The sequence below is a fragment of the Triticum dicoccoides genome, chromosome 5B, assembly GCF_002162155.2.
Source record: "Triticum dicoccoides isolate Atlit2015 ecotype Zavitan chromosome 5B, WEW_v2.0, whole genome shotgun sequence".
NCBI classification, from domain to species: Eukaryota; Viridiplantae; Streptophyta; class Magnoliopsida; order Poales; family Poaceae; genus Triticum; species Triticum dicoccoides.
Genome location: NC_041389.1, coordinates 499,351,721 through 499,374,750, shown reverse-complemented (window position 1 = coordinate 499,374,750; position 23,030 = coordinate 499,351,721). Strand labels below are relative to the sequence as shown.

General features: G+C 49.3%; 2 protein-coding genes and 1 long non-coding RNA gene across 3 annotated transcripts; 2 read left to right on the top strand and 1 right to left on the bottom strand.

The window, feature by feature from the left end:
- Positions 1-1,777: 1,777 nt before the first annotated feature.
- On the top strand, positions 1,778-2,371 carry LOC119311146 (histone H4). The gene has a single exon (XM_037586776.1). It carries the CDS (start codon positions 1,859-1,861, stop codon positions 2,168-2,170), a length of 312 nt encoding a protein of 103 aa, XP_037442673.1. The 5' UTR covers positions 1,778-1,858; the 3' UTR covers positions 2,171-2,371.
- A 7,274-nt stretch (positions 2,372-9,645) lies between these two features.
- LOC119313106 lies at positions 9,646-10,753 on the bottom strand. Its single transcript, XM_037588914.1, has 4 exons — positions 10,676-10,753; positions 10,446-10,589; positions 10,159-10,299; positions 9,646-10,122 (listed from the first exon to the last, which is right to left on the bottom strand). Exons 1-4 carry the CDS (start codon positions 10,751-10,753, stop codon positions 9,646-9,648), a joined length of 840 nt encoding a protein of 279 aa, XP_037444811.1.
- A 3,021-nt stretch (positions 10,754-13,774) lies between these two features.
- LOC119305887 lies at positions 13,775-14,334 on the top strand. Its single transcript, XR_005148796.1, has 2 exons — positions 13,775-13,852; positions 13,961-14,334. It is a non-coding gene; the product is annotated as an uncharacterized LOC119305887 (long non-coding RNA).
- The last annotated feature ends 8,696 nt before the right edge of the window (positions 14,335-23,030 follow it).

The following is a 23,030-nucleotide window of genomic DNA, read 5'->3' as shown; positions in this document are numbered from 1 at the left end:
CACGATGGCCACTAACCCAAAAGGTTGATGCCTCTTGTTCGGCGTCGGTCTTGTGGTCTTGCCCAATGTCCCTCGAACGCTCACAAAGGAGCTTGTCCTCGGCCACCGTGTATGCATTCGTTCGCCTCCTCTTGCGATGAGCTCGTCCTCGAACAAAGGCTCCCCTTTGATGTCCAAATCATCCTCTTTCTTGAGTCCGCAGTCCTCCGGAAACTCGTGGTCGAGCGGGAAGCCGTCCAGGTCCAGGCCGACCTGTTCATGCATGAAGGCGACCTAATCTTGATCAAAGGTCGATGGTGTGAACGACCCTCGGCCGTCCTAGCTTTGTGTCTCGTCGGGATCATAACCATCCCCGGCGGCACCACCAGCGGTCGCCGTACCACCCTCGAAGATGATGTTCGGCATGAAGTCGTCATCGCCAGAGGCCGGCATTCCGTCAAACAGGTTGCGTGCGCTCAGCAACACGTCGGCTCGCATCTGCCGCGCGCGTTTCCTTGCCCCTCCGGATGACGAGCCACTGGACACCAGTGTGGTGGTGAGGTCGATGGGCGCATGCGCGGGCGTGGAAGGCGCCACCACGCTCACCTCGGGTGAGCATTCCCCGGATAGTCGGGAGGCTTGCGGGTAGACGTGGAAGCCATGTATCGGTTGCGTCGCCGGCGCGTCGGGCGACTCGAGCAGCACCATCCGAGGAAACGCAGATGAGCCGGTGCTGGCCGCGGCCACGTCGGTGTTGACGAGGCCTTGTTGGCGGGGGTAATCCTAGGTACATCAGCGCCTCCCTCGTTGCCGCCGCAACATGGGCGTTGGTGGCCTCCTGCTGCGCGGCGGCAGCTGCTTCGCCCCTCACGTCCGTCGTGTGCCTCCGACCCTTTCTCTTCGCCGACTCCCTGGCCCGCTACTTGGGCGTCAGCTTCTTCTTCGGCTTGGCCGCGGTGGCAGTCTTGCAGGAGGCGTGGGGCTTGCCATTGTCGGAGGTGACAGAGGTGATGGCGGACGAGGCGAGGGAGGCGAGGCCGGCGGCGGCAACGAGGTCATCATCCATGGCGAGCGGCTGGAGCGCGGGCGGGCGGGAGGGTTTTTGGGAAAGTGGAGGAAAATGGTGGAGGCTGCCATCGACTGGCGGGTCAGGGGGAGTAGTTGGCGCGCTTCACGCGCGTCCGTGTCGTGTCCATGCCAACGGAAATGAGGCTAAAAAAGGACCGAAAATGGGTCGGTAGGCGGACGAAACCTGACGCGCGTCCGTTTGGGTCGGCGTGTTGAACTGAATTTTCTGTCCGCCGAGATTCAAACGGACGCCCGCGGATAAAATGAGTCGGCGTGTTGAAGCTGCTCTAAGAGCAGGCTTGTCGGACCTGATGACATCTCAGGTGCGGGGCTTTGCAGAGAAGCCCGGCCCGGCTCGAGAATGCCCATTGCCCAGCTCGTACGCGTCTGTACAAGTTTCTGGCCACTCTCTTTCTCTCTCAAAAAAAGGTTTCTGGCCACTCTCTCTCTCTCAAAAAAAAGTTTCTGGCCACTGGCACACCGGCCACCGCGAAAACGCAACCGAAAAGTCGCACGCGCGCGCGCGCATCCCCGCCATCGGAAACCATCCCGCGCCCAGCCCTGACTACATCCCCGCCACGTCACCGATCCGCGGCACCCCTCCTCGCACACTTCCCACCATCCATCCTTCATCCAACGGCGGAAATCACGCTTCACGCGGATCGCGGCCTCTCCCCAGCCCCCCGAACACCGTGACTATATTAACCCACCTCACCCCATCCTCCACCTCCACCACCATCCTCCACCTCCACCACTCCCAACACAAGGCAATCCCACGCAGAGACAGAAAGAAGCAGCGGCGGCGGCGAAGATGTCCGGGAGAGGCAAGGGAGGAAAGGGGCTGGGCAAGGGCGGCGCCAAGCGCCACCGCAAGGTGCTCCGCGACAACATCCAGGGCATCACCAAGCCGGCGATCCGGCGGCTGGCGCGGCGGGGCGGCGTGAAGCGCATCTCGGGGCTCATCTACGAGGAGACCCGCGGCGTGCTCAAGATCTTCCTCGAGAATGTCATCCGCGACGCCGTCACCTACACCGAGCACGCCCGCCGCAAGACCGTCACCGCCATGGACGTCGTCTACGCGCTCAAGCGCCAGGGCCGCACCCTCTACGGCTTCGGCGGCTAGGCCGCCAACGCCGGGCTCCTCCCTCCATCCAGCAACATGATAAATTACCACTATAAAGCTAGCAGTATTTGTCCAGGGTTCGTGGTGTCTTCGGTGTTGTTTGCTTTGCTCTGTTCCTGCTTGATGTTGGGATCGATGTACTAGTACCAAGACTGAATGGAAATCGAATATGGGAATTACAGCGACGTTGTTTACCCTTGAGTCCACCTGCATTCCCTTGCCCAGTTCGTTGATTTGTGCACGATGTCCATCTTATCTGCCCGTTCCCATTTCCCTTTCTGTGGCTCTGTATCAAACTGTCCCCCAAATCAAGCCTGCCTTGTTTTCTTTCTGAAACCTCCCGCATTTTTGTATTCCTCTGTCTGAGGACGTGATCCTAGCTCTGCCCATTAATGTGTAGTATGCGTCTGTTGATATTGTGTTTCATCCATGTAGTATTTCAGAATGAACATGCTGTTGGCGATCTACACTGCACATGTCAAAATGCCGTGTTATTAGGTGTACAACATTACCAAGAATGTGATGAAACTATTAAATTGCAATGTCGTTTGCCTTCAATCCGTGCTCTTTTTTTTTTGAGAGAAAGATTGCTCATTTCTATTTGTGCACGATTCTGAATCTTATTAGTTCGTTTCCAATTACCCTTTCCGTGGCTGTGTATCAAATTGCGACAAAATCAAGCTGGCTGGTTTCGCCTTTACCTGCTCTTGTGTAATGGCCATCGCCTCCCGTAGAGTTCAGCCAGGTAGCCCTGTGACCTGCCTGCATCCTGTGTTCGCCTCTGGTATTGCTGTGTTTCATCCATGTATTTTCAGAACGAAAATACAGTTGGAGTTCTACAGGCGTTTCTTTAAACAGGAAGGTGGCCTTTTCTGTTCTGTACATGTCAAAAATACTGCGTTATTATTTATTTGTACATCATCAGTGATAAACTTTACAGTTCGGCTTGATGCATACAGCAGAACACATGGTTAGCAGATCTCTCAGTTGTGATGCATACAGCAGAACACATGGCATCGCTAAATATTGGCAATATCAAAACTTGTCAACTATTGGCAACTTTATGTGGAGTGAATTGCAAGAAACCACCACATTTGGGGCTTATCTTGCAGAAAACAACCTGGTCGCTAATCATTTGCAAAATCCACCGCGGATTCAGTAACAGTGTTGCAGATTGCACTGAACAAGTGATTTCGCGCGGTTGAGGGCGTTTCCGACAGGTGGGGCCCAATATGCGTGATGTGGCGTAACGGACGCAGTGACGGCGTCGTTTGCGCGTACATCTGGTCGAGCCGGACCGACCGACCAACGGCGCCCGACCAGATCAGATCTGCTCCGTCCTCTCCCTCCAGCTCCAATCCATGGCGACGACGAAACCTGGCGGCGTGGACGGCGGCGGGGGAGTTGCTGCCGGTGGGGATGCTCCGGGCGGCGGTGCTGGAGATCCACCGGAGTTCTGCGGGAGCTCCAATCCCTCGAGCTCGCTGCCTCTTCCCCAACCGCCGTCGCCGCCAAAGTCGTTGGAATACGCGGTGGCTATTGCGTTCGCCCAGGTGGTGAAGGCCAATCCGACGGGCAGCCACCATTTTGCCTCCTCCTTCGGCGGAGTGGAGTAAGTCATCCTCCTCCTCCCTTGTCATTTCCGCTATTTGTATTCTAGGGTTAGGGTTGTAGTGTTAGGGTTCTATGGTTGGTGTTCTTGGGTAGTTGTAGTGCGGTTAAGGTTGTAGTGTTAGGGTTCTAGCATTAGGGTTAGTGTTAGCTGTTAACTGAATTTTCAGTAAACTGTCAACTGTGTACTGAATTTATTGAACACTGTTAATTGGATTTTAACACTGTTAACTGAATTTCTGTTGCCAACAATCTTAACTCTGTTAACTGAATATTGTGAACACTGTTAACTGTTAACTGATTTTATTGATAAGTGTATGCTGTTAACTGAATTTTGTTTACACTGTTAACTGGATTTTAACACTGTAAACTGAAATTCTGTTGGCACCAATAAGACCTCTTAACAATAATTGTGAACACTGTTAAATGCATTTTATCACTATTTGTAGCTTGGATGATGAAGAATGGGAAGTGAGGTTCCATTTCCTAGACAGAGATAACTTGGAAAGAACAATCTGTTTATCAGACATAACCTTCTGGAATCTCATTGCCCTAATAGAGGTAGAAGGCTATAGTTCAAGGGATTTTATGTATTATATTAGAGATCCAGGAGTTGGTGTGTCAGGAATGGAAGAATTAACTGCTGATGACAAGGTGGAAGAAATGTTGGATGACATAGCTAGAAAAGGAAAGAATGTTGTTAACATTACAGTTATGAGAAGTGATGCACCTAGACCAGTTGATTTGAACATTGGTCATGCTTATGAAGAGCAGGTTCCTTTGTCAGAAATAGGTGTACCAGTTGTCTATGAGGTAGACAATTCAGGAGTTCTTTTCCCCAGTCCAGTGAAACCCCAACCACTGCCAGTCCAAGTAGTGAACACACAAGACATCTCTTGTTTGTTGAAGCAAAAGGGCCCAAGTGAACCTGAGTTTGCTTTGGACAATGATAATGAGAGGCATGAGTATTTCATGGAGACAGACCAAGAGCAAGAGCACATTGAGCAGATGATGGAGCAGAAAAGAAATGAAGAAATTCAGAGGTACATGAGTAACATGATACAAAGAGAGAAGTACAAGGCAGCAAAAAGAAAACTCCCACAGCTGCTTGCTGAGGAGTTCACTGATAGTGAAAGTGAGGATGAAGATCTTGAAGATGAGGGCATATTGGCAAGGTTGGAGGCAATGAAGAGGCATAGGGATGATCCACTACATCACTTTGAAGAAGACACTGATGTAGAAGAGCTATATGGACAAGATGAGGAGGAGGAGGAGGAGAATGAAGGAAGAGATGAAGAGGAAGGACAAGAGGAGCAACTAGATGCTTGCTTGATAGGAGGAAGCAGTGTAGGAGGAAGCAGTGCAGGAGGTAGCAGCAGCACAGGAGGAAGTAAGAGGAGGGGGAAGGGGCCAACAACAAGATCCCATGCAAGTTTGGATCAAATCATAGAGCAAGACTGGGCACCTTCATCTGATGAGGAGAGCAACCCAGGTGACTTAAGTCAGGAAGAGAATGATTGTGCTCAGCTTCCACCATTTAAGCTACCAAATGGTAGGAAGAGCAGGTCCAAAAAGAATAAAGTTAGGGTTTGGTATGATGAGGAGAGGGAAAACCCACAAGAACAATTTGTGAAGCAACTTTGTTTCCTAGATGTCCAGCAGTTCAGGAGGGCACTCCTTAATTTCACATCTCACAAAACAGGAACTACTCATTTCATAGGAATTGCTCAGATAGAGTTATTGTAGTTTGCAGTACAGATGACTGTCCTTTTTTCATTGCTGCATCCCAAATTGCACATGAGAAGACATTTTGCATGAAGAAAATGAACTTGTATCACAGCTGTCCCGCTGTTGGAGAGAGCACCAAAGTCACTGCAAAATGGTTGGCACATGAGTGTGAGCAACAGTTAAGGTCTGACATAAACACACCGGTCCAGGCAATAATTGACAATTTGAAGAAAAAACATGGAATTGAAGTGTCCATTCACATGGCCTACAGGGCAAGGAAAGCAGCTAAGGAAGTTGTCCAAGGAGATCAGAGGGCACAATACACTAGGATAAGGGATTACCTCCAAGCTGTGCTGGATACCAATCCTGGAAGTAGATGCATTGTGATAACAAAACATTTAAAGTTTCATCCTAGCAAAAACCCTAGATTTCATGGCTTGTTCATGTGCCTCAATGCTTGCAAAGAGGGCTTCCTAAATGGTTGCAGACCCTTCATAGGTACTTGCATAATTATTTTCCCAACATATTTGCCATTGCTTTTGTTTAAGTTTGGTGCTAATGTGTTATGTTTGGTTGTAGGTGTTGATGGTTGCTTTGTTAAGTTGACAACAGGGCAACAAATATTGGCTGCAACTGGAAGAGATGGTAATAACAACATCTTTCCCATTGCATTTGCTATTGTTGACAAGGAGGACACTGCCAGCTGGTCCTGGTTTCTAACCCAGCTCAAGTATGCTCTTGGTGGTGAGTCAGGGAAGTATGACAAGTACACTATCATATCTGATAGACAAAAGATACCTCATACATCATAATTCTTATTTTTACTGAAGTTTTACCATGCTTAGTACTGTCAAATAGTGTGTCGTTGTACTATATTTTGAACACTAGTTATTTAAACAGGGCCTTCTTAAAGCCATAAACAATGTCTTCCCAAATTGCCCTCAAAGATACTGCCTTAGACATATTTATCAGAACTTTCAAACAGCTGGCTTTAGAGGTGAAGAGTTAAAGAAGTATATGGATCAGGCTAGTTATTCATATACTGAGCATGGTTTTGAACAAGCAATGGAAGGCATGAAAAGAGACTGTGAGGCAGCTTGGAAATGGCTTAGAAAGATACCCAAGCATACATGGGCTAGACATGCCATGGACAAGAATTGTAAAACTGATTTGGTTGTTAACAATATTAGTGAAGTGTTCAACAAAATGATACTTGATGTGAGAGGGAAACCAATTAAAACCATGGTTGATGGCATCAGAACAAAATTGCTAGTTATGTTCAATGCCAATAGGACCAGGACTGAGACAGCCAAGTGGCAGATATGCCCAACATATGCTGAGAAGCTAGAAGAAGCAAAACACCATGCTAGATATTGTCAGTCAATCAAAGCAGGGCCTGATCTATACCAGGTTAGCAGTGGAGAAAGCACATATGCAGTTAATCTGCAAGTGCACACATGTGGGTGTAGCAAATGGGACATGACTGGTGTTCCTTGCAAGCATGGTGTTTCTGCAATTAACAAGGCAAAACTTCATCCAGAAGATTTTGTTAGTGATTTCTTCAAGAAACCAATGTACCAAGCAGCCTACAATCCAATTGTGTATCCTGTGCCTAGGCCTGATCTATGGCCAAATACTGGGACCCCTCACATAGAGCCACCAGTTTTCAGAGACAAGCCAGGAAAGAAGCAGACTAAGAGGAGAAAGAATCAGTTTGAGAAGCCAGCTCCCAAAGATACTTCAAGGATGGCAACAATAACCTGCAGCAATTGCAACTTGACAGGGCATAGGTACACTAGCTGCCACAAAAATCCGAAGCCATCCCTAGCAATGAGAAGGAACCAACACCAGGTTAAATGCTGTTTATATATGTTGTCACTGCAGGTTAAATCTTTGTATATTTAATACTATGTTCTAATCTATCTATATGTTGTCACTGTAGGAAAACAAGAGAGTTGATGCACCAAGGGCAAGAGCTCCTTCTGCAACCAGTGCAACAGCAAGGACAACTCCACCAGCAGTAAGGGCAAGAGCAACTAGGGCTGTACCTAGGGCAGCTCCTTCTGCTCCTGCTCCAACAGCAAGGACAGCTCCAACAACAACTAGGGCTGTACCTAGGTCATCTCCTTCTGCTCCTGCTCCAACAAGGCCAAGTTCATCTTCTGCTGCTGCTGATAGGCCTAGTTCATCTTCTGCTACTGTTGCTAGGTCAAGGGCAAAGAAAACATTCATACCACCAAGACTGTCAGGTACTGAAAGAGTGAGAAAGCCATCATACAAGATGTCTGAATGGTTCAATTGTTCTTAAGGCAGCAAGAAGTGATGTAATGTTGAAACATGTTTAATTCAGCCTTTTTTGGCTAGTTTGTGATGAAGAATATTAAGAATTTCATGTTGAAACCAGTTAAATCAAGTCCAAGTGGTGGACTATGTAATGTACCTAATGGTTGTCATGCACTATGATACTCTGGTTATGATGATGTGATGATGAACTTATAGTTATGATGTTTTGCAAGAAGTTTTCATTCTGTTGTTGTGATGATGAGCATAGTTTCATTCTTAATTTTTTACAAGAAATTCAAAAAAATTGCACACAAATAAAAACCCTATTGGTGCATAGTTACTGACATATTAATTTTTTAAATTCAAAAAAATTGCACAAAAATAGTTTGGCCTGGAGATCGAACCCAGGACCAGTGGGTAGTAACCAGGGGTTCAATACCAATAGGATAGTGCTAGTGATGTTGTTTTAGTAGCATCCGCAATTTTACTTATATTTAGTTAGGTACGTTGAGACCGACAGCGTGCATTGAGGCCGACAGCGTGGTGAACGTCCGTTTTGTATAACTAGTCGTTTCGGTTTCTGCCTTTAATACGTGTCCACCTATCGCTCGCCGCCCGCACCGCTCACTCCTCTTCCCCTCTCTCCCGTCGAAACCACCGCCGACAGCCACCCCCATCGCCGTCGCCATGGAGTGGCAGCTGGCCATCGAAGAGCTCGCCGGCAACAACCACGAGATGCGCGCGTAGTACAGGGAGATCGCTCGCTGGTTCCCTAGCTTGGCGATGCTGAGGAACCATGCCCGCGGCCTGGTGAAGGTGATGACACCTGCCGAAAGGCAGCGTGCATTCCCTGCCAGCCGCACAGTCCCGTCGCCGACCATTCTCCTGTGGGCGATGCGCGAGGTGCAGCGCTCCCCCGACCCCAGGCAGCGCGCCAGTTGGTGGATGTACCGCTCATCCACCACGCCGCCGGCCGCCGCGGATGACATCACCGATGCCGTCCTCGCTATCCCAGCCCCCATCAACAACGCCTACTGGGAGAGGCGCAATCCATGGGTGCTCCGGCCAGACGACGACTTTGACGCCGAGTCCGAGTCCTCTGGCGACTACGACTCTGACGAATCTGACGACTACTCCTCCTACTCCTCTGACGACGAGGTGGACGAGGTCGTCGTACTCTCCTCCGACTCCTCCGACGACGAGCCTGATGTGCAGCTCCTGGCGCCCGTCCTCCACGCCGTCGAGGGGCAGAAGAACAACCCAATTGATGTGGAAAAGCTGTCGGAGGTCGTCGACAACCAGGAGCTCGTCATTGTCAAGCAAGAAGAGGGGGCGGTGGTGAAGAGGTGGTGGAGCCACCGCTGGCCAAGAAGAAGAGGGCGGCGGTGAACAACAATGAAGTGTGGCGCTCGCAACGCCTGAAGATGCTGAAGAAGGAGGAGTGACATGCTGTCTTCAGTTTCGTCAGAAGAAGAAAAAGTTCAGTTTCGTCAGTATGTTAGCATGCCAGTTCTATCTATGTCAGTTCTATCTAGGTTAGTATGAACTTGCTATCTATGTTAGGCTATATATGCAGGTACTATCTATGTCAGTTCTATCTATGTTAGTATGAACTTGCTATCTATGTCAGGCTATCTATGCATGTACTATATATGTATGCCAGCAGTATTATGTTAGTATGCCAGGTACAAACTGAACTTAATCCAACCTGATAATTAATGACAAACATAGTACTCTCACAAATCTGATAGACAATCCAAGGTTCACCACAATAAAGCTTAACACATTCCAAGTTTCCTCCATAGCTAGTACAAAAGACATCATTGACACACATGGTCAGCCAACAACACAACTTAGTCCTCATCACAAATAGACTTGATCTGGTGAAGCTTCCTCTTGTTGCTATCACCTGCTGTCTTCAGCTCAACAATGCAGGAAGCAAGAGTGCTCTTCTCCATGGTCAACTTCTCCTTCACTTTCATCAGCTCAGCAATGCAACAATCCAGCTTATCCTTCTCTTTCTTCAGGTCATCCTTCTCTTTCTTCAGGTCAGCATAGCAAATCTCCAACATCCTCTTATCAGAGCTCAACTTTTCCTTCTCTTTAAGATGCTTGAACTTCAAATTCCTAATGACAGTGGCTTGAGCTACATGAATTTGCTTTAACTGGACAACAACAACCTTCAATTTCTTGATCTCACCATCCTTTGTCATGCTGCTTTCCACACACACTGAAATGTTCTCAGCATCATTCTTCTGGTTTACCTCAGGCTGGCTATCCTTATAATCCAATAGGTTGTTCACATCTTCAACAAGCTTCTCATATGTCTCCTGCAACTCTTTTTTCTGCCGTGTGAGATTGTGTACAGTGCTTGAATGCTCCAGGCATGCCATCTTGTTATCATGCTGGCTATGCTCATACATAAGCCACAGCTTATGACTAGCATTCTGCAGATGCTCTGGCCAATGCTCATCTACCCACTGCACTAATCCACAATTTCCAACACCCTGCAATACAAAAATTCAGTACATGAACAGTACCTATGAACCCTAGAACATGAACAGTACCTATGAACCCTAGAACATGAACATTACCTATGAACCCTAGAACATGAACAAGAACTGGAATGCTGCAAACAAAACTTGAAACTTACTTCAGTGGCACATGCAATGAACCTCCTACCAGTGCTTATCCCCTCAAATGCAACATATTTCCTCCCTGGATTCCCATGCTCACAAAACACATTCAAGTCATCAGCAAGACCCTCGAATGACGGATCATCAATTGTAGCTGGGATCTGAGAAATCCAACAAAAACTTGTTCAAATCGAGCAATGTTGAACCCTAGAAACCCTAGAACACAAATGAGCAACATGGTTCTGACCTTGAGAGGGGAGTCTTCGGAGGAGATGTACTGCGCGGCGGAGCCCTCGGTGCTCTCACTATCGCTCCAGGACACCATGGCGGACGGCGGACGGCGGCGACCGGAGAGGGGAGCGAGCGAGCGTGGGAGCAGAGAGAGCGAGCGTGGGAGCAGAGAGGAGAGCGAGCGAGATCTGGTCGGGCGCGGGCGGTCTGTCTCTGCCGACCCGACCGCGTCTATCTTAAGCACAAACGGCGCCGTCACCGCGTCCGTTACGCCACGTCACGCATATTGGGCCCCACCTGTCGGAAACGCCCTCAACCGCGCGAAATCACTTGTTCAGTGCAATCCGCAACGCTGTTACTGAATCCGTGGTGGATTTTGCAAATGATTAGCGACTAGGTTGTTTTCTGCAAGATAAGCCCCAAATGTGGTGGTTTCTTACAATTCACTCACTTTATGTGAGATAAAAAAACAACTCGATAACTAATCAAGTTGTAGCCAATATTTGGCACAATGCTAAACATTGGCATGTTAATTTTTGGCACCAATCCAATTATACTCATAATGTCGAACGATGAGCACACGCGCGGACAGTCTCGTGGAAGGCGCTTGTTCGTTGTAGTTGAAGGAAAATGGCTAGGTCGTTGAGAATTTCTGGTTGAGTCTTTGGTTTTGGACAGATAGAACATTTGCGTTGTTGCATGCAGCCGCAGCCATCATTTGCTACCTGTACAGTGCGTCAGTGCCGGTGGGCAACTTAGAGGAAATGAATAGTCTAATTCCAACATATTGTCAAACTCAGTCAACTCGAGCAGTAGATGCTGAAACATTTTTATCTTGTGCAGCCAGCCTGCGGCACTGCCATGTGGGCCCAAGGTTGAAAACATAATGGGGCCCCGCTCTAGCCTGCCTCTACATGTTTTTATTTTCACAATACCTACTTGTAAGTTGCATCAAAATCAATTTTGGGCCAGTCGATTTTGAAAGGAAGGAAGAAGCCGCTGGAGATAAGGAAGGAGCAGTCGCCGACTCTCCGGAGAAGGCCTCTGGGTCTATTTTAGTGTGGCAGTCGACCCCAATATCTGTCTTAGGGCGGCAGGCTATCCCATTATCTATCTCAGGGATGGGGGTGGGGGTTGCAGGTCGCCGGAAAAAATTGTGCATGGTCGGGGTTAGAGGGATGGCCGAGGGCAGCGGTAGCACCATGGTGGGCGGCGATTGGGAGAAGGACGGGACGGCAAGGCTGACGCGGGAGCGCCTCCGGCCACGGGCGGCGGCAGCAGGCGGTTAGGCCTGTGATGGCTCGGCGGTTCATAGATACTCCATCTAGCCATGCATCTTGCATTCAACGGTTCATAATGATCCGACCGACCCAAATTGGTAGAAGATGAACAATGATCTGTTTTCGGAGGCCGAAGAAGCCCATCTAGCCATGCATCTTGCATTCAACGGTTCATAATGATCCGACCGACCCAAATTGCATTTTCAGTCACTTGACATCTAGCCAGTCCCATTTATTTTTATTTTGGCAAATGCATACGACCGAAATCGGCGGAGTTCTCTCTCTTTTCATTTTTGCGGGAAAAACGGGTGGAGTTCTTGAATCCCCTCTGTTTTAGTGTCGAACCGACAGAGCGAGGCCGTGGAGCAGGGACGCAACCAACCAGCCAACCGAGCCAGTGCCCATCAGTGTATATCCTGGGTCTTCTTTTTTTCTTTTTCTTTTTCTTTTTGAGAATGTGTATATCCTGGGTCGGGTTGGTGCGTCCCGGTGCAACCATCAGCACCAAACAAGCAGAGCCGTTGCTTTGCTACTTCTGGTTCAACCACCTGCTATCTCCCGTCACTCTCACTGCACTGCACTGCCGCCCCACCTGACCACCCCCATATAACTGATCCCACCGGCACAGTGACACGGCAACGCACTCACTGACTCGCCCCGCAAGCACGTACGCGAACCAGCCAGCTCGCGCGCCAGCTCGGGTGCCGGTCATGCCGATGCCGGCGCCCGCGGGGACCGGGTGGCCGCGCCAGGGCGAGCACGCCGCGCGGTGCCGGCAGAGCGAGGAGTACGCGGCGCGGCGGGCGCTGTTCCTGCAGACCTACCGGCTGTCCGCCCCCGGCGAGGAGGACGAGTAGGAGGCGGCCGCCACGGGGCTCCGCGGGCGGGCGGCGCGTCTGCTGCGCGAGGCCAGGGTCGCCGGGAGGGCCGCGGCTGCGCGTGCGGCGTGCCGGGCGTGGGTGGCCGGCAGGGTCTCGGCTGCTGGCGCGGCGTCCCGTGCGCGGTCGTGGCTCGGGGCGGGGCTGGGCAGGGCGTGGCGCGGGTGGACGCGGAGGCCCCTGCCGCGCGCGCACGGCCACCGCCACCTCCACCACCGGTCCTCCTTGCTCGGGTGCTTCGGCGGCAGGTACCGCTACCTGCAAGGCTTCGCGTGACGAGCGCACCGTGCTGGCAGCGGCACGTACCACGATTGCTAGGAGAAGTGCGCGCACAGGGGATCGATCGAGAGAGACTTCGTGCTGCCCGCGTAAATATTTGAGACGGTTTGCACGCACGGGCACGCATGGTCGACTAATATAAATGCCCGCCGTTCAACATTGTAGCCCGTGCATACACGACACGATGATGATGTACAAACTGTTGCTGGTTTATTGGAAAAAAAAAACGATTGTTATTGTCCACAACCACCTTTGTCATGCGGAGCAGGAGCCTATCTGTGAGTCTCTGATCTCACCACCAGACCAGACGCATGTTTGACTCGTGGTTGGCCCGAGCTTACACAAGCCTGAGGCCTCGATGAACCCAGCGCTTCCCACTGTCCCATACCAAGCACGCACAGTAGCACCCCAGTCACCACTGCGTACGCGACGTGCTGGGTCGGGTCGGGTGATCATGAGCACCAGCGCGGCCTCCTCCTCCTCCTCTCCGCCGCTGACGCCGCCGTCCCCGCTGCCCGTCAGCGTCGGCCCGGGACGCCGGCCGTACGCATTCACGCCGTCCCCGTCCGCGTCGCCGCCCTTCTCTCCGCGTGACTTCGACGCCTCGCCGTCGCCGTCGCCGTCGCCGCTGCTAGCACGGCGGGCGGTGCGGTCCGAGCCGCGGCTGCTGCATTACTCCGCCTTCTCCATGGACGCCGCCGCGTCCGCTCGACGGGAGCAGCCGCCGAGAAGACGGTTCGATCTCGGAGCATTGTGGTAAGTGCCTGACGGACAAACCATTGTCGTGTTCATTTGGACTTCGGATTAGTGGTTAAATCACGTCGCCGGGCAGGGAGATCTCATTAATTAACTTCGTGTGTGCAGTTTTGAGTGGGTGCTGATGCTGGTGCGCTGCTGCTGCTGCTCTTGGAGGCCGGCGTCCGGGCACAGCTCTGCTAGTCGATGATGTACCGATGAGACGCGACTGCCGGACTGCGATGCTGGTCATCCATGCAATATGTGCCAAGCTTGCTGTGACTGTTTATTCACGAGTGTCAAGACTTTGCTTTGTCGTTGTTGCGTTTGCGTGACTGTCCGTGCAGAAAATGTTACGGTAACGGTAATCATAACCAGCGAACATTCGCCGCAATTTTGGGCGAAAACGTAAGTGCGGCGGAGTTGCCATGCCCACTGACTAAAATCGTCATGCTCGCTAGCACAAAATGCCGTAAAAAATGTCATCACTCTTTCGCTGGCTATTGGGGTCCTAGGGAAACGTGTTTGACCAGATATTCAGACACTGTTGAGTGAAGTGATCCATAATGCTTTTTTTTTGTTTGGACATTAATCCCTCGCTTTACTAAACTGACAAGAGATTACAATCTAATTGTATGGTTCTAGTCAGGGAATCCAAGAATTACATCGAAGCGTGTACAAGAAGAGAAACTAAGAGTTTCTTTAGCGCAAAGGTGGGTCGCTCAATTTGCTTCACAATGAATCCAAAGAAGCTTGAAACCCTGGAAAGACTCGGACATATGCTTGATTTCCTTCATCATATGTGCACCATTTACCCGGAGGGCATCAAATATCATTGCCACGGATATACTATACTAGAGCAGTCTATGTACACAATGACCTATTGATCTCCATTCTGACAGCTGCATCAATACCATCCGTCAAGCAAAGAGCTCACTAATAAACGGATCATCGATGTCCTTATATTGACTCATACATGACTCAATAAAGGTACTATGGTAGTCCCTAACGACATGGCCTGAGCCAGGCACTCGGTTCTGGATGTCGAGAGCACCATCAACATTGATTGTTGATAGACCTTGGATCGGAGTAGGCTAGTAGATCCGGTGAACCTACCTTCTCCTGGTGCGGATGAGCTCGATCCAGCGCCTGCCATGGTGGTGTGGTGACGGCGGCGATGTGGACAGAGATGGCGGTGGTGGTGTGCTTTCCGTGAGCACCGCGCTTACCCTAGATCGATAGGGAGTGTTCGGTGGGGTTTGTGGCAGCGATTAACCTCGTGAGTCGTGCCCCGGCCCTCACCTCTGTCATATAGCACGGGTCACAGGGGCCCACCAACCATGGTTTGGTTGGGCGCCCCCGATCAAGGCGCGAGTCAGGGACCCGTTCGACCTGTTGGGTTCGAACGGGATAGAGATCAACCTAACATTCTCCCCCTTAATCTCAACTTTACTTTCAACCTTATACTTTCTAGTTTATTTGTTTCATCCCATATTGGTACATAGAGCATGTTTCATCGGCACAACTTAATTACCGATAGAATCATACAGCTACAACATACATTATGTTGAAAAACAAATTCTGTTCCTTTTGGGCCTATCCAGGAATCATAAGGCTTTCCCTTAAACCCATGCCGGCTAAGTGTTCCTTGAACACATTGGGTGGTAAGCCTTTCGTTAGCGGATCCGCAAGCATATCTTTTGTCCTTATATGCTCGAGACTTATAGTTTGATCCTGGATTTTATCTTTCACAACATAATACCTTATCTCTATTGTTTTGGCAGCATTACTCGACTTGTTGTTGTGAGCATAAAATACCGCGGGCTGGTTGTCGCAGTACATCTTTAGTGGTTTGTGAATACAATCTACCACTTTCAAGTCGGGTATAAATTTCTTTAGTCATATCGCCTGCCCCGTGGCTTCGAAGCATGCTATGAATTCCGCATACATCGTGGATGATGCAACTATCGACTGTTTGGAGCTTTTCCATGAAATAGCTCCCCCAGCGAGGGTGAATACGTATCCTGACGTGGATTTTCTATCATCTTTGTCCCCTGCAAAATCTGCGTCTGAATACCCTTTTATCTCTAGGGAATCACTTCTCCTGTATATTAGCATGTAGTGCTTCGTGCCTTGCGCATAACGCAATGCTTTCTTTACCATCTTCCAGTGCTCTATGCCTGGATTCTCTTGATATCTACCGAGTACCCCGGTGATAAAGGCTAAGTCAGGGCGAGTGCACACTTGTGCATACTGTAAGCTGCCAACTGCCGAAGCATATGGTACTCCTTTCATTTGATTGATCTCGTACTGGTTCTTGGGACATTGAAATTTCCCAAAACTATCGCCCTTAACTATAGAAGCATGTGTGGCTTTACTCGCATGCATATTATACCTTTTAAGAACCTTTTCTAAATATGCTTTCTGCGATAGTCCTAAGACTCCATTGTTTCTATCTCGGAGAATTTCTATGCCCAAAACATATGATGCTTCACCAAGATCTGTTATGTCAAAACATATGATGCTTCACCGGAGAAGGCCTTAGGCCGCCGGCAAAGTGTGTCGCCACTCCGGCCGCGCCTGTTCCTCTCGATCCCCACACGCATCGGCAAGCCGAGGTGCAGGGACGAAGAACCAAACCCCATCGAGGCAAAGTACATGCATCACCACCGAGCCGTTTGACGGCGATGCGTTCACCCTCAAGGTGCTCGCGCACGCCGGCAAAGGGGTCAGCAGGGGCACCGCATCGGAAACCCATCGGATCTCTCTCTCTATCTGTTGCTGTATGCGGTAGTAGATGAGCAGAGAAGAAGGGAAAAGGAAGGCCGCTCGCGCGGCGCGGTGGTTCACTTCCGACGCTGGCGGCCGGCGCAGTCGTGCCCCGCCGCTACTCCGCAGAAAAGGGCGTTGTCGAGGCACAAGGGGAGCATAGGAGGGCACAACAGACGTCCCTCTCTCTCTGTCAAAGAAATGGTGGGGGGAAAGGAAGAGATAATGGCCGGGCTCGCGCGGCGCGGTGGTGGACGCCATCGCCGGCGGCTAGCGCTCTCGTGCGGTGGCTGGACGGCCAGAGCGAGCGCTGCCGGAGAGGAAGAGGAAAACGTTAGGGTTTTCCGGGAGGATCGATCGGGGCTGTTTTGTTCGCCCAAAAATGGCTCTCGACTGTCGATCTCATCGAACGTCAGGGATTGAAACCCTAATGCAGACTGGGCCTTTTGGGCCGAAAGTGGAGAGCGACGGCGTGGGCGCAGCCGCGGGCACAGCCCACGCGCGAGCTAGGCCGAGGCCGCAGCCACGAGCGGCCCAGGCCGAGTCAAGGCCGGCTGCTGCTGCTATTTTCTTTTGTGTTAATAGTTTTTTGTCCAACTTTTTGGGCAATTTTTTTATAGTTTTCCGATGCAAATTTTTTCCAACAAATTATTTGTTTAGAAAATAGAAAAGTAAACAGGAAACTTTGTGAAAATTAAAACAGAAAATTTTTAGAAAAATAAATGTTCATGAATTTTTATAAAGAAAATTAAAAAAAATTCATGATTTTTATTCGGTCATAGAAAAGTCTCTGTAAAGAGTAAAAAAGTACATGAATTTTATTCATGTTTTTCCACTGCGTAAATAATTAGTGCTCTTTTACAAAGAAAATAAAAGTTTAGATAGAATTATGTTTTTAAGAGCATGTTAAAGTGATTATTAAAATGAATATGATTATGTTATTTTTTATGACCAACGTTGTTTAATAACATGATCATGTTTTATTATTGAAATTTAAAGGTGCATTTTTTTCTAATATTTTTACCCAACGGTAATATAAATTTAATTGCATAGACAATTGTATGTTTAATTTGACCAACATTAGATTAATGCATATGATTGTTAATAGTGATGTCACTTAAATTGTGATTTCAGGAGGCTTTCACTTGATGAATTGCCTAAAAGAAGTTCCGACGCTCAAATGTGATAATCACACTGAGTGGAGGAAGAAAGTTGAACTGGCATTTGTTTGTGCTGATCTGGACTGGGTTGTGGATGAATCACAGCCGGTCAGACCCACAAAACCAGTAAGAGAGGCCACTGATAATGATGCTGCATGGTCTAAAAAGTGGAGGGACTATGCTCCTTTGGAGATGTCCTACATCATAGAAATCCAAAAGTGGGTCAACTCAAACAAAAAGTGCATGACATTTATAAAGAATACAATCGAGAGCACCATTATGGGCTCCATTGCAGAGTGCACTTCTGCAGGGGAGTTGCTTACAAAGATAAAGAGCCAGTTCACTGGCTCTTCAAAGATATATGCCACCCAGCTGTTAGAACAACTGGTGACAAAACGCTACACATGTGGTAATCATGATATAAGAGAGCACATCCTTAGGATAAGCAATATGGCAGCAAAGCTAAAGCCCATGGATGAGGATCTGGAGATCAAACCAAAGCTCCTGGTCCACCTGGTCATGGCTTCACTGCCAAAGGAGTTTGAAACTTTTGTTGTAAACTATAATATGTCACCTGGAACATGGGACATTGAAAAGACAATAGCAATGTGTGTCCAAGAAGAGGACAGACTCAAAGCTGCACATGGTGGTGTGGTGACGGCGGCAATGTGGACAGAGATGGCGATGGTGGTGTGCTTCCCGTGAGCACCGCGCTTACCCTAGATCGGTAGGGAGTGTTCGGTGGGGTTTGTGGCAGCGATCAACCTCGTGAGTCGTGCCCCAGCCCCCACCTCTGTTATATAGCATGGGTCACACGGGCCCACCAACCATGGTTTGGTTGGCCGCCCCCGATCAGGGCGCGAGTCAGGGGCCCGTTCGACCCGTTGGGTTCGAACGGGATAGAGATCAACCTAACAACTGCAACCCAACCTTCCAGTGGAGGTGACCGGCAGTGGTGCTGGCGACTCCCTCCTGGATCATTCTAGCATGGAGGGAGCTCGAGGGTCGCCATGATCTCATCAACCAGTGCAATAGATCACATCGGTTGGAAGCCTACTTTCCCATGAGTGAACTTGTTCTTGCTCGACCAAATGCACCACATCATGGTAACAAACACCCCAAAATCTTCTTTCTTGATCAGGTCTGAGGCAAGAACATCCCCAACCCCTATCGCATGATGCAGCCGTGGGAGCTTCATGCCTCTCTGCTGCAGAAGCGCCTTCCCGAACTGTTTTTATGGCCACAAGTGATCATCACACGATAAGAGCATCTCCAACAGGCGCGCTAAACAGGCGCCGCGCCACAAATTTACCCATTTTAGTGCGTGCACAATCGCTAGTTTGTCTCCAGCGGGCGCACAATAAACGCACGCGCGGCATATAGAGTTGGGCGCGCGATCCGGTCGCTACCGCACGCTGCGTATTTGGGGCGCCCGCTTCCGTGCACGGCACACACGAGCGCTCGCGCCGCACTCTCTCCCCCGCGCCACCTTCACCCCACACGCGCCGGCGCCGGCGAGCTGACCCGATGGACCCACGCGTCGGCACTCCCCTCACCCTGTCCTACAACCGCGAACCCTCCGGCGCCGCCGCCACCGCCGCAAACCCTAGCGCTGGGAGCGTTGGCCGCGCCTCCGCCGGAGCTCCTCCGAGCATCGGCCTCGCGCGCCTCTTCTTCATGCCGCCTCGGGCGGCGTTGCGCCGGCGCCCGCCGTGATGAAGAACAAGGCGGCGGACAGCTCCGGCACCTCGAAGTTTCCAAATGCGCCGCGGCCGAAGAAGGGCAAGACATCCGCGAAGAGAAAGAACAAATGTGTGCGCCGGCTGCTCGCGCATGCTGCATTTTAGCGTGCTACTTGAGTAGCGCGCGCGCCGCATTTTAGCGCTAGTGCTGGAGCAAGCGTTGCGCGACGCGCCAAACCCGACATTGCGCGCGCCGCGAACCAGATTTTAGCGCGCCGCGCGTTGGGCGCCTGTTAGAGATGCTCTAAAGACTTTCATTTTTGTATCTACGAAGTCTACACTTTGAGTTTTCTTTTGCAATATGACGATGCGTGAGTTCATCAGAACAAGGAAGCATGTTCTTGAGTACCAATCCTGACTTTCAGCGAAACATTTGAGTTTCCACAATGCTTTCCAAACCCCGCCTGGGGCAGCAATGGAGCAGCTGGTTATAGCTTTATCATTCATCACATTCTCAACCAGTAGCTTGTACGCTAATCGCACAAAGTCCATGACAAACACACACTCATTCTTCGACTTTATGCAAATCATTATTTTATATTATTTTATTTTTAAAAGGATAGAATAGGGACAATTACATTTGAGCCCCTAGTTATGTCACACCTGTGTGTTTTGTCCCTAAATTAAAAAAAAACTTGTTTATGTCCAAGCTCGTTTTCTCTTCTTATGCTTTTGCCCCTTGACCATTTGACCATAACTTTGGAAACTTCATAAAGAATTCACACTAACTCAGAAAAATGCACATAAGTTATCAAAATGTTCAAAAAAAACATCACCTATATGTGCATGTCATTTGCATTAATGACAAAAGTGGTGAAAAGTCCTCATCTGAGTTTGACCTCATATAATGTCAGATGAAGTCCAAAAAAATCAAAAAATATTTAAAAAAATCAAAAATAATTCTGAATTATTTTTGTGGAAAACATCGACTAATGTTTTGAGCACTTATAAAGTTTCACCAGGGAATGACATTCATGGAAGTTGTGAAAAAAAATTAGCACTCCAAAATGCTTTTGTTTTGGAGCATCAATTTTCCTTTTTTTCTTTTTTTGACAGAAAGACTGTAAGATAACCCCCTACAGTATAATTGGTGCAACAAATCCAAATTGCAAGTACCATGCCTTGAACTTGGGTGGGTGGGAAAGCATCAGCCCCTTCCCACCACTAGGCTATGCCTTAGTCTGCATTTTCCTTTTTTTCCACGATTTCCATGAGTGTCATTTCCTCATGAAACTTTGCAATCTCTCAAAACATTTTTCAATGTTTGCCACAGAAAAAATTAAATTTTTTTGAATCTATTTTCAATTTTTTTCATCATTTACTATTCTTGTTGACATCATATGAGCTCAAGCTGAGACAGTGACTTTTCAGCACTTTTGTCATGAATGCAAATGACATGCACATATAGGTGATGTTTTTCCAAACATTTTGATATCTTATTTGCATTTTTCTAAGTTAGTATGAATTCATGATGAAGTTTCTAAAGTTGCGGTCAAATGGTAAAGGGCAAAAGCATAAGAAGAGCAAACGAGCTTGGGCAGAAACGAGGGTTTTTGGAATTTAGGGGCAAAACACACGAGTGTGACACAACTAGGGGCTCAAATGTAAATGTCCAGATAGAATACCCTTTGAGGTGAACTTGTATTTACAACTATTAAGCTTCCCATAGAGGGAGCCCTGTCGTGCAACGAGGTTAGCATACCACATGGGATCTAGTGATCACATGGTGTTTGTTTTTGTGGGACTTTAGTCCATGCTTGTGTGGTGTCTACCGTTGAGCGGTTGGGGGATTTGTACTGTGGTCGATGCGTGGGAGAACGAAGATATACTGATTTCTATTTCGATTTTTGGTGGTGTTGTGGGTGTGGCCGAGAGGGGGCACCGGTAGATTTGTGAGGGGAGGGATTCGTTGCGCTGGGGTTTTTCCTTTGCTCCGTGTCACCTTCCTTCATTCAACTTGTTAAGGGAAAGGGTCCATTCAACCGTGGGGTGCACGCCAATCTTCCTTGGCTCCGTGACTTATTTTCATCCTTCTTTATTTTACTTGATGTTGCTTCGATTGTTGCATTCATTGTGGTACAAGGGATGTGTCAGTGGAGATTGTCGGGCTCTGTTGTTCTGGTGTGTTTGGGCGGTCTTATGTGTTGTCATTGGTTTGATTGGTGTTGGTCTTTTCATCTTGAGTGTGAGTCCTTTTGTTGGAGTAGTCTGTGAGGTGGGTTGGGTTGCCTCTTTTTGGGCTAATGCTGGTGATGGTCATTGTGTATAGGCGTGTGCCAACACTTGGTTTGTTCGTATGGTTTCCCATCTTGCCTTGAAATTCGAGAATATTCTTAGATTTCGGCAGGGTGCCTGACGATGCATGAACCTAGGGTAGGGTCATAGGTCCGACCTATATGCCCTACCAAGGTCACTACCCTAGAGTCAAGGACATTCAAAGTATAGCAAGAACTACCGACTGAAGCCATCGAGTGCAATCCACTCGACCAATCACCTCACCCAGATATCCAAATTTCACTCGACCTGGATGGAATCATTCGACCACACAGGGAACCACTCGGAGTACACAAGACCTAGAGTCACTCAGGACGACAATAGTCAGGCGTTTACTCTGTAGTCTTAAAGATCATTAATAGCACTTTATAGCTGGCGTTACCAGTAACGCCCTATCTTAATGTGCATTGAACCCCTGTAACGGAGGACAGCTGGGGTCCTGGCATACTCTATATAAGCCATCCCGCTTCTCTAGGACAAGGGTTCACACCCCTTGTAACACACACCCATATTCCAATCGACCGCCTGAGGGCACCGAGACTTAGGCCTTTTACCTCCTCCGAGAGGGGCCCGAACTCGTAAACTCGTGTGTACAACCTCACCGTAGCTAGGGCCTGGCCTCCTCATACGTACCCCCTACTCTTATTGTCAGACTTAGAACCACGACAGTTGGCGCCCACCTTGGTGTTGGGGAGCGTAGTAATTTCAAAAAAATTCCTACGCATACACAAGATCATGGTGATGCATAGCAACGAGAGGGGAGAGAGTTGTCTACGTACCCTCGTAGACCGAAAGCGGAAGCGTTAGCACAACGCGGTTGATGTAGTCGTACGTCTTCACGATCCGACCGATCAAGTACCGAACGTACGACACCTCCGAGTTCAGCACACGTTCAGTCCGATGACGTCCCTCGAACTCCGACCCAGTCGAGTGTTGAGGGAGAGTTTCGTCAGCATGACGACGTGGTGATGGTGTTGATGTTCTACCGACGCAGGGCATCGCCTAAGCACCGCTACACTATTATCGAGGTGGACTATGGTGGAGGGGGGTACCGCACACGGCTAAGAGATCAATGATCAATTGTTGTCTCTATGGGGTGCCCCCTGCCCCCGTATATAAAGGAGCAAGGGGGGGTGCGGCCGGCCAAGGGGAGAGGCGCGCCGGGAGGAGTCCTACTCCCACCGGGAGTAGGACTCCCCCCTTTCCTAGTTGGATTAGGACTTGGGAGGGGGGAAAGAGGAGGGAGAGAGGAAG

Excerpts from the sequence above, each read along its gene's own strand:
- LOC119311146 (XM_037586776.1), top strand. The coding sequence starts at position 1,859 with ATGTCCGGGAGAGGCAAGGGAGGAAAGGGGCTGGGCAAGGGCGGCGCC.
- LOC119313106 (XM_037588914.1), bottom strand. The coding sequence starts at position 10,753 with ATGGTGTCCTGGAGCGATAGTGAGAGCACCGAGGGCTCCGCCGCGCAG. Across the intron at positions 10,300-10,445 it reads TCATTGCATGTGCCACTGAA|GGTGTTGGAAATTGTGGATT; the intron begins GTAAGTTTCAAG and ends TTTGTATTGCAG. Across the intron at positions 10,123-10,158 it reads GCCTGGAGCATTCAAGCACT|GAGACATATGAGAAGCTTGT; the intron begins GTACACAATCTC and ends AAAGAGTTGCAG.